This window comes from Pleurodeles waltl, chromosome 5 (genome assembly GCF_031143425.1).
Source record: "Pleurodeles waltl isolate 20211129_DDA chromosome 5, aPleWal1.hap1.20221129, whole genome shotgun sequence".
Classification (NCBI taxonomy): domain Eukaryota; kingdom Metazoa; phylum Chordata; class Amphibia; order Caudata; family Salamandridae; genus Pleurodeles; species Pleurodeles waltl.
Window position 1 is genome coordinate 1,506,585,762 of NC_090444.1, and position 13,591 is coordinate 1,506,599,352.

Consider the following 13,591-nt stretch of genomic DNA (forward strand, 5'->3'; position numbering starts at 1 on the left):
ATCAGCCACAATAGAATAGGGGCACCCTTATGCTAATCTTAATCAGTTCAGATCCGAATAAGCGGTCCAGCTCATCCTGCTATTTAACGCTCAATCAGCCTTGGAGTCCAATCACTTACAGATGCACCTCGGCCTCAATAATGAAGTACACCGATTGTTTCTAGGTGCACCAACCTGTGGACCTAAACGGACTGCAGCTTCCACTTACGGAGAGGCACTGAGAATTAGAATAATAACATGTCTCTGGGCAGCACCTGCACTGCTACCACTGTGTAATGTTTTTTGAAAGGTTAGACTGCTGTTTAAAATTGCAGTATTCTTAAAACAAGCCACACACCTATAACATGTTAATTTGAAAAGGACATAACAGATCTCTTACCCCCACCCGTAGACGATCTGTATATTTTTATTGTGCTCAGGCTACAAATATTATAGCATCAGTGGTTAATTGTACTTCCTAGTAACCATTCACTGTACTGTTATCATCCTCAACTGTATATTTTCTCCCACATAGATCATTCGTGTTTTGTGGTGGTACTACTTTTCCAAGCTCATCGAATTCATGGATACGTTCTTCTTCATTCTGCGCAAAAATAACCATCAGATCACTGTTCTCCATGTCTACCACCATGCATCCATGCTGAACATCTGGTGGTTTGTTATGAACTGGGTACCTTGTGGCCACTGTAAGTACTATCGAGACTCGTACATCGCATTATTACTGATGTTGTTTTGTTATAAAGTTGTATAATCTGACAATGAGCTTTTCTGGAAAAGTATTTACTTGTTATTAAGTTATGATCTGAAATGACAAGGCATATGTTTTTACAGTGCACGTTTAACACCAAGATACATTTATTATTATCATCATCACTTTAGATTAAGATAGCATTGTTCCCACTAGAGGGATTGTTTTCATGAAACAGTAAAATAGTCTTGCCACTCACTGCCATGCTTCTTAATTCTAAGGCGGGCATATGGGTATCCTACCAAACTCTTGACCTAATCCATCATTGACCCTGCCCATGGGTCTATGGACACCTGTAAAGCCTAAATGTGGTAACAGTACTTACTGCCGATTCAGACATTGGCAGCCACAAAAGGAAGGTAGCCAAAGTGTGGCACTGGTTATAGCTAGTTTATAGGTCACAGTATGACGTGACTCACAAAAACGGTGTGCCATGATTTCTTCTTGCATGGGTGGAGGTAGTGCTACCACCCTAACATAACTGAGGACCTGTGGAACAAAAACTGAAACAGGTTTTATATTAAGACATAAACAAGTTACCACGAGATGAATGTAACGCCTTTAAAACAAGGAGGTCAAAATCTTCGTACAGATCCTAAAGAATATGTAGCAACTCGAGAATGTATGGAACATCGTTGATTAGTGTAACCAATCTGGTCTGGAAGCACCTTGAATTTTGCTTTCAGCTTACTGATTGCTTTTAGAAACAATCAGCTCACAAATAGCAAATTATTGCATCCGTAGACTTGCAGGTTCCAGTGCGGATCTCTGAGAACTGCTGTATTGTGCCTAAAGCTGCTAAATTTGCAAATCATTTGAAAGATTTGTTTTTTCTGTGTTACTTTATTTCTACCACACAAGTGGACTTTTTGCATGCATTAAGCAATGAGACAATTGTTCCAGGCCAGTGAAGACCAGGCCTGTGCAACCTTTGGTATGTTATCTGATTGAGATTTAGAGTGCATTAACAAGTAATGAGGAGCTATCAGGGCTGTTTAATGGCGTATTCAAGGGTTCCCTACAATATGTTGCATTTCAGGACGAAAATGGAGAAAGAGCCTCAAAATTCCTCGGTAGTCAAATCCTATTGAAACAGCATATGCTTTTTGGGCTGCTGTTTAATACAAACCTGAACTTTCACAGTTCCAAAACAGGATTTAGGTGATCAGATGGGCAACATTTGCTACTTTACTCGCCAAGACGAGTTAGCTAGGAGGAAGGGCCAAAGGAACACAGATGTCAGAGTGTGGTAGGGATTTGCTGCCAACTTAGGCTATTTGTTTACTCCTTGATGATCTTAAAAACGTGAAGAAAAAGTATTTGGGAGACATGCAGGCAGGGCATGTAGTCTGTTTCTTTGTGATGGCAAATCATGAACACCCATACATGTTTGTGGGTCTCATTTTCCATAAAGAAGACATTCCAGTTGGTGGTGGGTGCGGGTGTTCTCCATGCCACCCACCACATAATAATATTGGGTCTTGTCCCAAACGGCTTGGAAGCTTTGGAAAATGGTAAGGGCTGTCCCCACTCCCAGTGACAACTAAAATAATGCTGGCAAGAATGTGGAAGCAGTAAATTCCACCCTCAGTATAACAATATAGGATACTATTTCCATTTTAAAAATATGTTCCACTAAATAATCAAAGATCATTTTCAAAGCTCTGGCCTCCAACTTTGAATTATTTAAGTGCAGAGTGTGGGAAGGTATCATGCACACCGACGCTAGAAACTCTTCATTTGTTTGACTAATAAGAACCGGAGAAATCAGATTGCTTCATGCACAAACTCCTTGAAGCATTCTCTATCAGACATTGAACCCAACTGGCACTTCAAGAAGAAGTTGATAGGGCAGGGGAATGTTACGGAGAGGAAAGGTTCTAAAAGGGCTGTTGTTATTAACAGGCCAAAAAGCAACAGGGGAATTATCCAAAAGTGGATATCTATGGAGCTGATTTATCGTGCTGTAAATTGGAATTAAGCTTAAGGACCACATGTAAAAAAGTTTCAAAGAAAAATAACTAGGCAAAAAAAAAAATGGTTTGACATGGGAGAGAATCACCTCCTCTGTGAAATTCTCTGTACATATCCAAGCTGCATCAGGTGTGTCTATTGGTGAAGACTGGCCAATAGAAAATCAAATTAGCGTAATTATGTAAAACCCAGAGATTAAATAGCAGGATTTGTGACTAGCAACAGAGATAAACACTTGGGATGCGAGGATATCACTGAAGTCTGCACTCTCTGGATGCGATTGAAGCTGTTTAGGTACAAACCTCATAAGTTCTTTGCTACGAGTTATTTCAGGGTGCAAATCTGTAGAACAACAAGCCAACAGGAGCAGTGATGATAGTACAGCTCATCTCAAGGAGCTACTTCAGCTGTCAATAGCTGAGAGCACAGAGACATGGAACTCTGATATCAAGTGACATTGAATACTCAAATATCATACCAGTACATAGTAACCCACAGACATTCAGCCAGCACTCAAACAGCCATAAGCAATGGCCATAACAAGATATAATACTACTTAATTTTACCTTGAGCACCAAAGCAACAACACAAGTGCAAAACAGTGACAACACACAACACAGTGCACCTTCCAAAGTAGACACAACAACAATGCAGTGCCAAAACAACAGCCACTGAAAGTGCAATGTCCCAAAAAACTCAGACCAGCTAGCATCATTTCTGCACACGGTCACCTAAAGGATCTTAAACTACTGTCCCTTATATTATGCACATGGGTATCTGGCGGTAAGTGGTTCCCTTGTATCCCGCAACGTGGAAGTTTGCAAACCACTAGACCTTTTGTAACTTGCTACATGAACATCTTGCCTTCTGTCCTGTACGTGGGTGTCTGGCAACCCTTAGACTTCATGTATCTCGCATCATAGGTTTCTGGAAAATCTTTGCACTTTGTGTTCTACAGGCATAGGTGTCTGAAAAAATCCATGCCCCTTTATATTCTTCAGCATTTAAGCAGGACATTCACTGGGATCGTATTTTGCAATATATTATCTGCTCAGCCTATTGTATTCAGCTATTGTGGTGCCTATACATGTGTGCACGCATGCAGCCCACAAAATGGGTGTCTTCTAACTTAATCAGCACACAGTCTTCGTCATCTTAAATAAACAGCCTGTACATCTGCATATAGCCCATGCAAACTGACTATGTCATGAATGCAGCAGCAGCCTTCAGTTACACCAGAGTCTGTACCTGCACCCTAACACACAAGATCCACAAACCCTGATACACAAAGAAATGCAGCAGATCTTCAAAATGCAATGCGATTTTCACTTAGATGAACAAAAAACACGCTATGAGCACTAGTAAGCGCCCATTTTAAATTCACATTCCCCTTACCAAGTGAATAATACCTTAAAATTCACCAGCAAAACTTGCATTACACACATTTTGCACTTCTGTAAATGGCTCTTCGATTAAATATTGAGCACAAAAATATAGCAGTGGCAAAATATTGTGGTAAAAACACCAAAAGACAAAAATATTCGACATTATGTACTTATATAATATAAAATATAAGAGTTCTGACCAAAAAATATTGTTGTCCAAAATATCGATGTTATAATGGGGATTATTTATAATTAATTGTTATTAATATTACCACAATCTAAAATAAAAGTAAATTACTTTTTTATGAGAATAAAATAAATAAAAAATAGCCTTACAGAAAAAACAACATATGCAAATTAACTTATTAAAATGATATTTGTGAACTGTGCATTACAATAAATTAGCTGTACACCTAAAATACCTACTAAATACACATGTATAATGAATGTCATTTATATAAAAGAATAAAGACACACATTAACATATTAGTATTATTCATTTAACTCTATTCAGTCACTGTAATAATTCTTAAAAATATATAAGAAATTGAATTTTTAAAATAATAAAAAAATTCAAATGAAAGTAGAGAATAAAAAAAAAATAGAAAAATAATCTAAAAAATATTTAAAAATAGTTAATTTAATTATTCTCAAAATATTTTAACAAATTGCACGTAAAATAATACATAGTACCCTACCTCCAATCCAAAATAATGAATGAAAATAATAAAATACAAAACAGTACAAGTCCACTAATCTAACTCAATACCTACACAAACAGGGAGGCGGGCGGTTATTCTAACTCCAGCCTAGCAAAGATTGGGAAATGTGAATACCTTAGTGTTGAGGGGTGGGGTTGGGTCAGATTTACTCTTCTAACTTCAGTCTAAGAAACATTGGGGCAAGTGTATACATTCGGGTGGGGGGTGATTATACTCACTGTTCATACTCCACTGTAATAAACATTGAGGAAAGTGCATGTATGTGTGTGGATGGGCCTGATTTATTGTCCTAACTGCAACGTAACAAGTACGGGGGATATTATTACATATGGAGGTCAGATTTACTGTTCTTCCTCCAATCTACGAAACATTGGGAAAAGTGGGTAAATGTGTATATGGCGGAAGGCATTTATTTATTCTTACTCATTGTAACATTAGTGGGGGAAGTGCATACACAAGGAAGCAGATTTACCATTCTGGCACCAGCCTAACAAACAGTGTTGAAAGTGCAGACATTGGGTGGCCAGATTGACTGTTCAAACTCTGGTCTAAGAAACAAGTAATTTTGCATTTACTAATAAGGAATGAGGATCATATTTACTATTGCAGGTGCATACTTGTGCATACATTGTGGGAGGTTGCAAATTTACTTTCCTAAATCTAATCTCACAGACAATGCAGATGTGTATACAGTGGCAGGTCAGATTTAGTATTCTGACTTTGGTCTGACAAACATTGAATAACTTGCATACATCTGAATTGCCCAAAAGCATTTTAAATGAATAACAATAAAAATAAACAGTGTTACTCGGCCATGTTAACAAAACTCATAAATATAAAAGAAAACTAATAAACATCTGTTTTACGACAAAATTCCAATTTGTATTTAATTACAATTCACCTGTCTTTTTCAATAAAACACTATCCACTCAGTCCCCCAACATATACCCTATGTGAGAAATTGGGTTGTTAGTTGAAGGGTTGAAACTGTTTTTAAGCAACAACTACAATCCTCATCAGGGTGAACCACAAAAAGTCCCTAAATTAACCTATGCGTAACCTTCTGATAGCTTGCCACAAAAGCAGTCAGGCTTAATTTAGAGGCAATATATGAAATATTTATGCAGCACTCAGGCAGTAATAAAGTGCAAACACAACACAAGAACAATCCCACACCAATCTAGAAAAAAATAATACGTTGTAATAAATAAAAAGCTGCCAGAACAACAAAAATCCAGTCAATAGAATTGGAGATATGTAATTTCAAAGTTTATGTAGAAATAGTGCCAAAAAACATAACGTACCAAATGTGGTTATCTGGTCAGGCTGAACCTGGACAAACTTTTAAGCCAACTGCGATAGAGCCTGGGTTGTGTACATGATTATTTTACAACTGTTGGGCAAAATATCTGTTAGTACTTGGGCTGAGGTGTGAGGTCCTGTGTCGCATCGCATCAGGTTGCGTCGGTTATAATGAGGCTGCTGATTGGGAGCTGCAAGATGATGCATTGAGTTGTGTAATGCTGCGTCAGTTCCGATGAGGCCACCGATTGAGAGATGAGTGGAGACACGTCGAGTTGCGTCTCGCTGTGTCGCATCCAATGAGGCTGCCAGTCATGAACTGCGAAGTACTGCGATGCAAGGTCCTGCATCGAGATGCGTTGTGCTTTGTTGGTTCTGAGGAAAACAACAGACAGACCAGGAGGAGTACTCTCTGATGCCAACCAAAGGTCCAGGACTTGGGAACACCTCTTGGGGATCTGGATTCATTCCAGCAGAGGTCAGCAGCAGGGCACAGGGAGGTCCAGTTGTGTCTGGTCAGCTGGGTAGCTGCAGGTCTGGTCTGGAGCTTATGTCTCCGTATTTCAGAACAGGAGGCCAGTCAATTAGTCATTGGAGTCACTCTGGTGGTTCTGGGTTCAAAGAGCAGGTCTAGTCTTCCGTCCTCAGGCAGCAGAGCAGTTCTTCTTGCAGCAGGTAGGAGGGCTGTCCGTATTCTGAGTCTTCCACAGATCAAAAGTGATCTGATGAGTGGTTTAAGAGGTTGAATATTTATACCTGATGCCTGCTTTTGTAGGGGAAGCACCTGTACCACCTCCACATTTGGTTCTGGTAACTTCTCTTTTCCCTCTGTCCAGGCTCTGAGTTGTCTGGGGTCACAATAGGCTGGTGGCAAGTCACTTTGAGTGTGTGCTCTTGCAGCCCTTTGAAGTGTAATAGAGTCAGGGAACCGCTCAGCTCTCAACCATTCTCGCAGAATGGCCAATCCTGCCAGCACTAGCCCTCCTTTGCCTCACTGTCTGGGAGGAATACATAAAGGCCAGCTACCAACTACACCTAGTCATGTGACCCAGGACACAGGCACCAATTAGTTAAGACAAGAACATGTAAACAAATTACATTAAATGTGCCAATCAGGTGTAGGCCCAATTTATCTGACAGAGACTTCTAGTTGCAGATTTCTTACCTTACAATTTCCCCCAGGCGTCAGACTGGATCCGGAGATTTTTCTTTGAGCAATACCCTTGTGCGTCGGTAGGTGGCGTCGGTCGACCCTGCGGGTAGTCATAGTCGCCGTGATGACATTGGGAGTAGTACATAGATGCCACCCTCGCGCAGTGATGTCAGTTTTTTTCTTTCCTTGCCATGCGCTGATCCAGAGAAGAGCTACCCTAGCTATTTTTTTGCCGAATTAAACCGTTTTGTTGAGTCTTTCTGGTGAAATTTGGTGCGTTCAGGATGTTCCCGAAGACCGGTTTCAAGCCGTGCAGGATTGTCATCGTACAATGTCGGTGACGGATCCTCATCGGGTTTGTCTGTGGTGTCTCGAACGCGACCACGACCCAAAGTCGTGCTCCGAGGGCTGGGCCATGCATCCAAAGGCTTTGAGGGAGCTCCTGGCAGCCCGGCACTCAACTCCGCGTAAGTCCCGGTCTCGCTCGAGAGGAAGGCCTCGAGATGGGTCGTGGAGTCACCACCACTCGTCTTTTTCCAAATCCTCGGGTCAAGGTAAGAAGAAGTCGAAGAAGTCCCATAGCTCTTCGACTTCGCCCGTCGCTCTGCTGACGCGACGCCGGAGGACCGTCTACGCACAAGGCCTCAAAGCCTACATCTGGGTCAGATCCACAATTCCCCAAGTTTCCCGGAGCCGGAACGACCCTCACCCTTCTTAAAGAGTTGTATGAGGCCATGCGCCTCATCTTTGGGCGGTCTGCCCCCGATACGGTGCCTTCGGGCCCAAGGGGTTCGGCTGAGGGGCCTTCGGGTCCCGCGTCGGTGGCTTCAGTTCCGGCCACCGAAGTCACCTCTGGATCCATGCACGGATCTGCGACGGTCGCCCCCTTGAAACCTTCGCCGGCGCCGGGTCGTTTGTTAACGCTCCCGATGTCGGTAGTGCCCACTATCAACGTCGATCCAATTCTCATCCCCGACGAGTCGGAGTGTTATCGGATGACGCCACCTTCGACTTCGATGGGGCCTATTCGCCCCAGGTCGGATTCGGACCCTTTTTATTATGGGTACGAATATGGGGAGCCATTGGAGGGGTCCCTGGACCCTTATGAATACCAGGATGACCCTTCTATGGACTGGGCTCAGGAATTGGGAGAAGCCAGTGGTCTGGATACTTCTACTGACGCTGGCATGCTGTCTCCTCCTACCGTGGCTAGGGAGCAACTTATGTATGGTGGTCAGTAGGGCAGCTGAGGTCCTTGGTCTTGAGCTTTCCACTTTTGAGGTCAGGTCTAATCTCCTGACGGAGGTGCTTCAGCCTGGGGCTTCTACTTCAAAACCCCTTTTACCGTTTAATTAAGCCCTCACCGATGTCCTTTTGGGTCCCTGGTCCAAACCCAACACAGGGGCGCCTGTGAATAGGACTATTGCACGCCGCCATCGGCCTGCTCCGAACGACCCTAAATTCCTGCACCAACACCCCATGCCTGAGAGTCTTGTTATCCATTGGCGCTTCTCCGCCAGGAAGTCGCAGCTCTCTTGGCCAAGGGAGCTATAGAAAAGGTCCCTGTGCCAGAAGTAGGTTGTGGTTGTTATTCCTGCTACTTTCTGATACCAAAAAGGGACAAGGGCTTACATCCCATCCTAGACCTTTGGGACCTAAAACTACTTCCTCAAGCAGGAGAAATTCAAAATGCTCACCCTGGCCCGGGTTCTGTCTGCCTTGGACCCAGGAGACAGGATGGTAGCGTTGGACTTGCAGAACACTTATTTCCACGTCCCCATCCTCGCTGCCCACAGACGTTACCTACGATTTGTGGTAGGTCACAAGTACTTTCAGTTTACTGTGCTCCCCTTCGGCCTGAGCAGCGCCCCTCGAGTGTTCACGAAAGTGATGGCGGTGGTTGCAGCTCATCTGCGCAGGTTAGGGGTCTCAGTCTTCCCCTACCTCGACGACTGGCTATTAAAGGTGGACTCGCCCCAGAAAGTCGTCTCCCACCTTCAGACTACGGCGAACCTCCTGCACACGCTGGGGTTCACTATAAACATGCTGAAGTCACAGCTGACTCGCTCTCAGATGCTCCCTTTCATCAGAGCGGTTCTGGGCACAGTGCAGTTTCTGGCTTATCCTTCCGAAAAAAGAGATTCAGGCTATGATTCTGATCTTTCAGCCTCGGTCTTGGGTTTAGGTGAGACTGAATTTGAGGCTGCTGGGACTCATGGCCTCCTGCATCCTGCTAGTAACACATGCCAGATGGCATTTGCGGGCTCTGCAGTGGGACCTGAAGTTCCAGTGGACGCAGCATCAGGGGAATCTCTCCGACATGGTCCAGATCTCGGAGGGGACTGCAAAAGACCTGCAGTGGTGGCTTTCGAATCTGCATTGGGTCCACAGCAGATCCCTCTCCCTTCCCCAACCAGATCTCTCTATAGTGACAGATGCGTCACTTCTGGGTTGAGGCTGCCACATGGGGGAGGTGGAGATCAGAGGACTCTGGTCTCCGGCGGAGTCTGGACTCCATGTCAATCTTCTGGCGCTCCAGGTGATCAGGCTTGCATTAAAAGCATTCCTTCCCTCTCTCAAAGGGAAAGTGGTGCAGGTGTTCACGGAAAATATTACCGCCATGTGGTACTTGAACAAACAGGGCTGAGTAGGGTGCTTTACCCTTTGTCAGGGGGCACTACGCCTCTGGACATGGCTGGAACATCAGGGCATTACCCAGATGGTTCAACATCTGGCGGGCTCCCTTAAGGCCAGAGCGGACAAACTCAGCCGTCGATGCACAGCCCATCACCAATGGCGTCTCCAACCGGAGGTGGCGCAAGGTCTCTTTCAGCAGTGGGGAGAGCCTTGGTTAGATCTGTTTGCCTTTGCAGAGAACGCACAATGTCAGCTGTTTTGCACGTTGGAGTTTCGAAGGCGGCACTCGCTCGGAGATGCTTTTTGTCTCGAGCGGAACTCCAGCCTCCTTTCCGCCTTTCCACCTATACCTCTTCTGCCCAGAGTTCTCAAGAAAATCAGGAACGACCGGGCCCAAGTCATCTTGGTGGCTCCGGACTGGGCATGGAGGATATGGTAACCAGAGCTATTGAGCATGTCCATTGATCCTCCACAGACTGCCTATTTGGGTGGATCTTCTGTCGGAGCAACAGGGGATGGTTCTTCACCCGAACCTGTCATACTTCATCCTTCATGCGTGGAGATTGAGCGGCGACAGTTGACGGCTTTCGCCCTTCATCCCGAAGTCTGCGATGTTACCTTGGCAGCCAGGCGTCCATCAACCAAAACTGTATACGCCTGTCATTGGAATAAATTTGTGGCATGGTGTACCAACTGTTGATTCCCTTTCTGCCCCTCTGTCCGAGGTTCTCCTGTTCATTCTTTCTTGGCCCAGCAGGGCTCTGCTTTGGGCACCCTTAAAGGGTATTTGTCTACCATTTCGGCCTTTCTTAGGCTACCTGATCAGCCCTCAGTCTTTAAATCTCCTATTGTGAGTAGATTCCTAAAGGGACTCACCCTTTTATTTCTTCCCACTCCATTTATCATGCATTAGTGGGACCTCAATCTTGTACTTACTTTTTGATGTGTACACCCTTTGAGCCAATGCATAATTGTCCCTTGCAGCTCCTCACCTTCAAAACTGTCTTTCTTGTTGCAGTCACCTCTGTTCGCAGGGTGAGTGAGCTTCAGGCCCTTTCTTCAAAGCGTACATACTGGTCTGTGCACCCTGACAAAGTAGTGTTGCGCACTCAGGTTTCTTTCCTTCCTAAGGTTGTTACACCCTTTCATGTAGGCCAGTCTATCACACTGACTACGTTTTACGCACCCCCACATCCTTCCCATGAGGAGGAGAGACTCCACCGTCTGGACCCAAAAAGAGCGCTGGCATTCTGCCTCAATCGTACTAAAGATTTCCGGGTGGAGGATCAATTCTTCGTTGGGTATAAGGGTGCGAAAAAAAGGGAAGGTGGTGCAAAAGCGTACCATCTCACGATGGGTGCTTCTTTGCATCAAAATGTGCTACTCTCTGGCCAAAAAGCAACCTCCTGAGGGCTTGCGTGCTCATTCCACCAGAGCAACTGCTGCTTCCACTGCATCGCACGTGCAGTTCCTTTCCTGGATATCTGCCAGGCAGCCAAGTGGGCGTCCCAGCACACGTTTGATAAGCACTACAGTCTGGACAGTCAGGTCCGTCGGGACTGCTGCTTTGGTCATTCGGTCCTGCAGGACTTCCTAGTATGATCTTGGTTCGCAGCCCACCGATGATGGCATTGCTTGGGTATCTATTCTAAGGTAAGGAATCTGTGACTAGAAGTATCTATCAGATGTACAACTTACTTACCCTCGGTGACGACATATCTGGTAGAGACATATTCTAGTTGCAGATTCCTTACCGCCCACCCATCCTCCCCACTTGCAAACTGATTTCTAGGGACAGGGATTCCCCCTTTCAGGTCCTTAGCTCTGGCGCACCAATCTCAGTGTTCTTAACGGCTCTGCGCTTTGGCGTGGAAAGTCGTTAAAAGAAACTGATGTCACTGCGCGAGGGCGGCATCTATGTACTACTCCTGACTTTATCACGGCGACAACAACGCCAACAACGCCCGGGGAGTTGACCAGTGCCAGCTACCGATGCGCAAGGGTATTGCTCGAAGAAAAATCTCTGGATCGAGTCTGACGTCTGGGGGAAATTCTAAGGTAAGTAATCTGCAACTAGAATATGTCTCTACAAGTTATGTCGTTACCGAAGGTAAGTAACTTGTACACCAACTTTAGAGAGAGTACACAAGCACTTTAGCACTCGTCAGCAGTGATAAAGTGCACAGTGTCCTAATGTCAACAGTAACAAATTCAGAAAAACAGGATGGGTGAAGGCAAAAAGTTTGGGTGAAGACCACACCAAGGATGTCAGGTCTAACAAATGCAAAAGATATGAAAATATAAGAAGCACGAATAAAGCAGACAGTAGTAAAGTACATAATCCATGTAATAAGAATACCACCTTACAACAAGGCAAAACTAGACAGAAAAGGCAAACTCCAACACAGAGCCCAGAGGTCAACTTAAAACTGAATCTGAGGCTACCCAGTGAGAAGATAAACAAATCACTAGACCCGGAAGGTATATATTTCAAACAAAAACAGCTCAGTATTGACACCACAACCACATTGTAGTTTAAATAAAATTGTCTACACTTAAAAAACATGAAGTACCGATATATACTTATAAAGTTAGGTGAGCTGAGGCACAGAGAAATAGATGGAGGTTCATTAAGCTATAAATGGAAAAAGACTAATATTTGGAAGAGTTTTTGACATGAAAAGGACATTTGAAGTCATAGAGAGGAAGGGGTGGGGGGTCAAGTGTGAGATAGAAGAAAACATATGTACTAAATTTTGGATAGTGACGTTTGACAGAAATGGACATAGCTCAATAGCTTGGTATGTTAGTAGCCAAGAACAATACGTTGATGTATACTGATATCTCTCTCTTCAGTGTTTCTTCCTTCACTTCACAGCCATTATTTTGTATTTAAAAACATGGTAGATTTGATTGTTTCATAGGAAATTTGAATTGTTCAAAACATAAATCAATAAAGGAATGTTGCAAAAAAGACATAAATAACTTGTGTGATTAGTAGACTATTCAGTAAAATGTATTTTACTTAAACACTATCCACCCAAATCCCGAGTATACTCCACAACTTGAAATTCACATTCATTAAATAATTTAAAACTCTGTTAAACATGTGCACAGCTAGAAATGTTAAAAATAATCACTTAACATTAGCATCCACTTCCAACCTAAGAACACCAATAAACCCCACAACCTGAAATAAAAATTCAATGAACAATTTAAAACAATTTTAAATGTATTAACTGTAGAGAGCATGGTTCAGCCACCACAGATGGTGGTTACTATGGCTTGAGCTCACGCAGCCTCGAAATTAATTATCCAGATCCGACGATCAGAAGGTCAGTGAGCAATGTTGTTCTGCCCTGCGAGGCTCCTCTCTGCTGGAATGAGCTACGACCTGCGTGGATCTCCAAAGGAGTGGTTGTGGACGGGAACGGGCCTCTCATTGCGTGGGTCCCTGCTGAGTGCAGACTCTAATTCCTTTGAGGGAAGGACGGAGGCATCCCCCATAATTGGAGGGATCGGTTGCTGTGTCATGCTGCGTGAGTGAGAGGGGCTGGAGGCGCAGGTGACACTGCACCTTAGCCTGGATCCCAGGGACACATAACCGCTGCAGCCCTGAGGACATAGACGGGGGCCTGGGGCGTACCCGCCTAGAGCTACTCTGCTGGGG

The 13,591-nt window shown here is 44.2% G+C and overlaps 1 protein-coding gene across 1 annotated transcript in view; it reads left to right on the forward strand.

The window, feature by feature from the left end:
* The window catches only part of ELOVL5 (ELOVL fatty acid elongase 5), a 339,287-nt gene that overhangs the window by 158,911 nt on the left and 166,785 nt on the right, over positions 1-13,591 (forward strand). Inside the window, exon 5 of the mRNA XM_069235797.1 lies at positions 515-686. Within this exon, the coding sequence (XP_069091898.1) occupies positions 515-686 (172 nt within the window). The remainder of the gene's footprint in view (positions 1-514; positions 687-13,591) is intronic.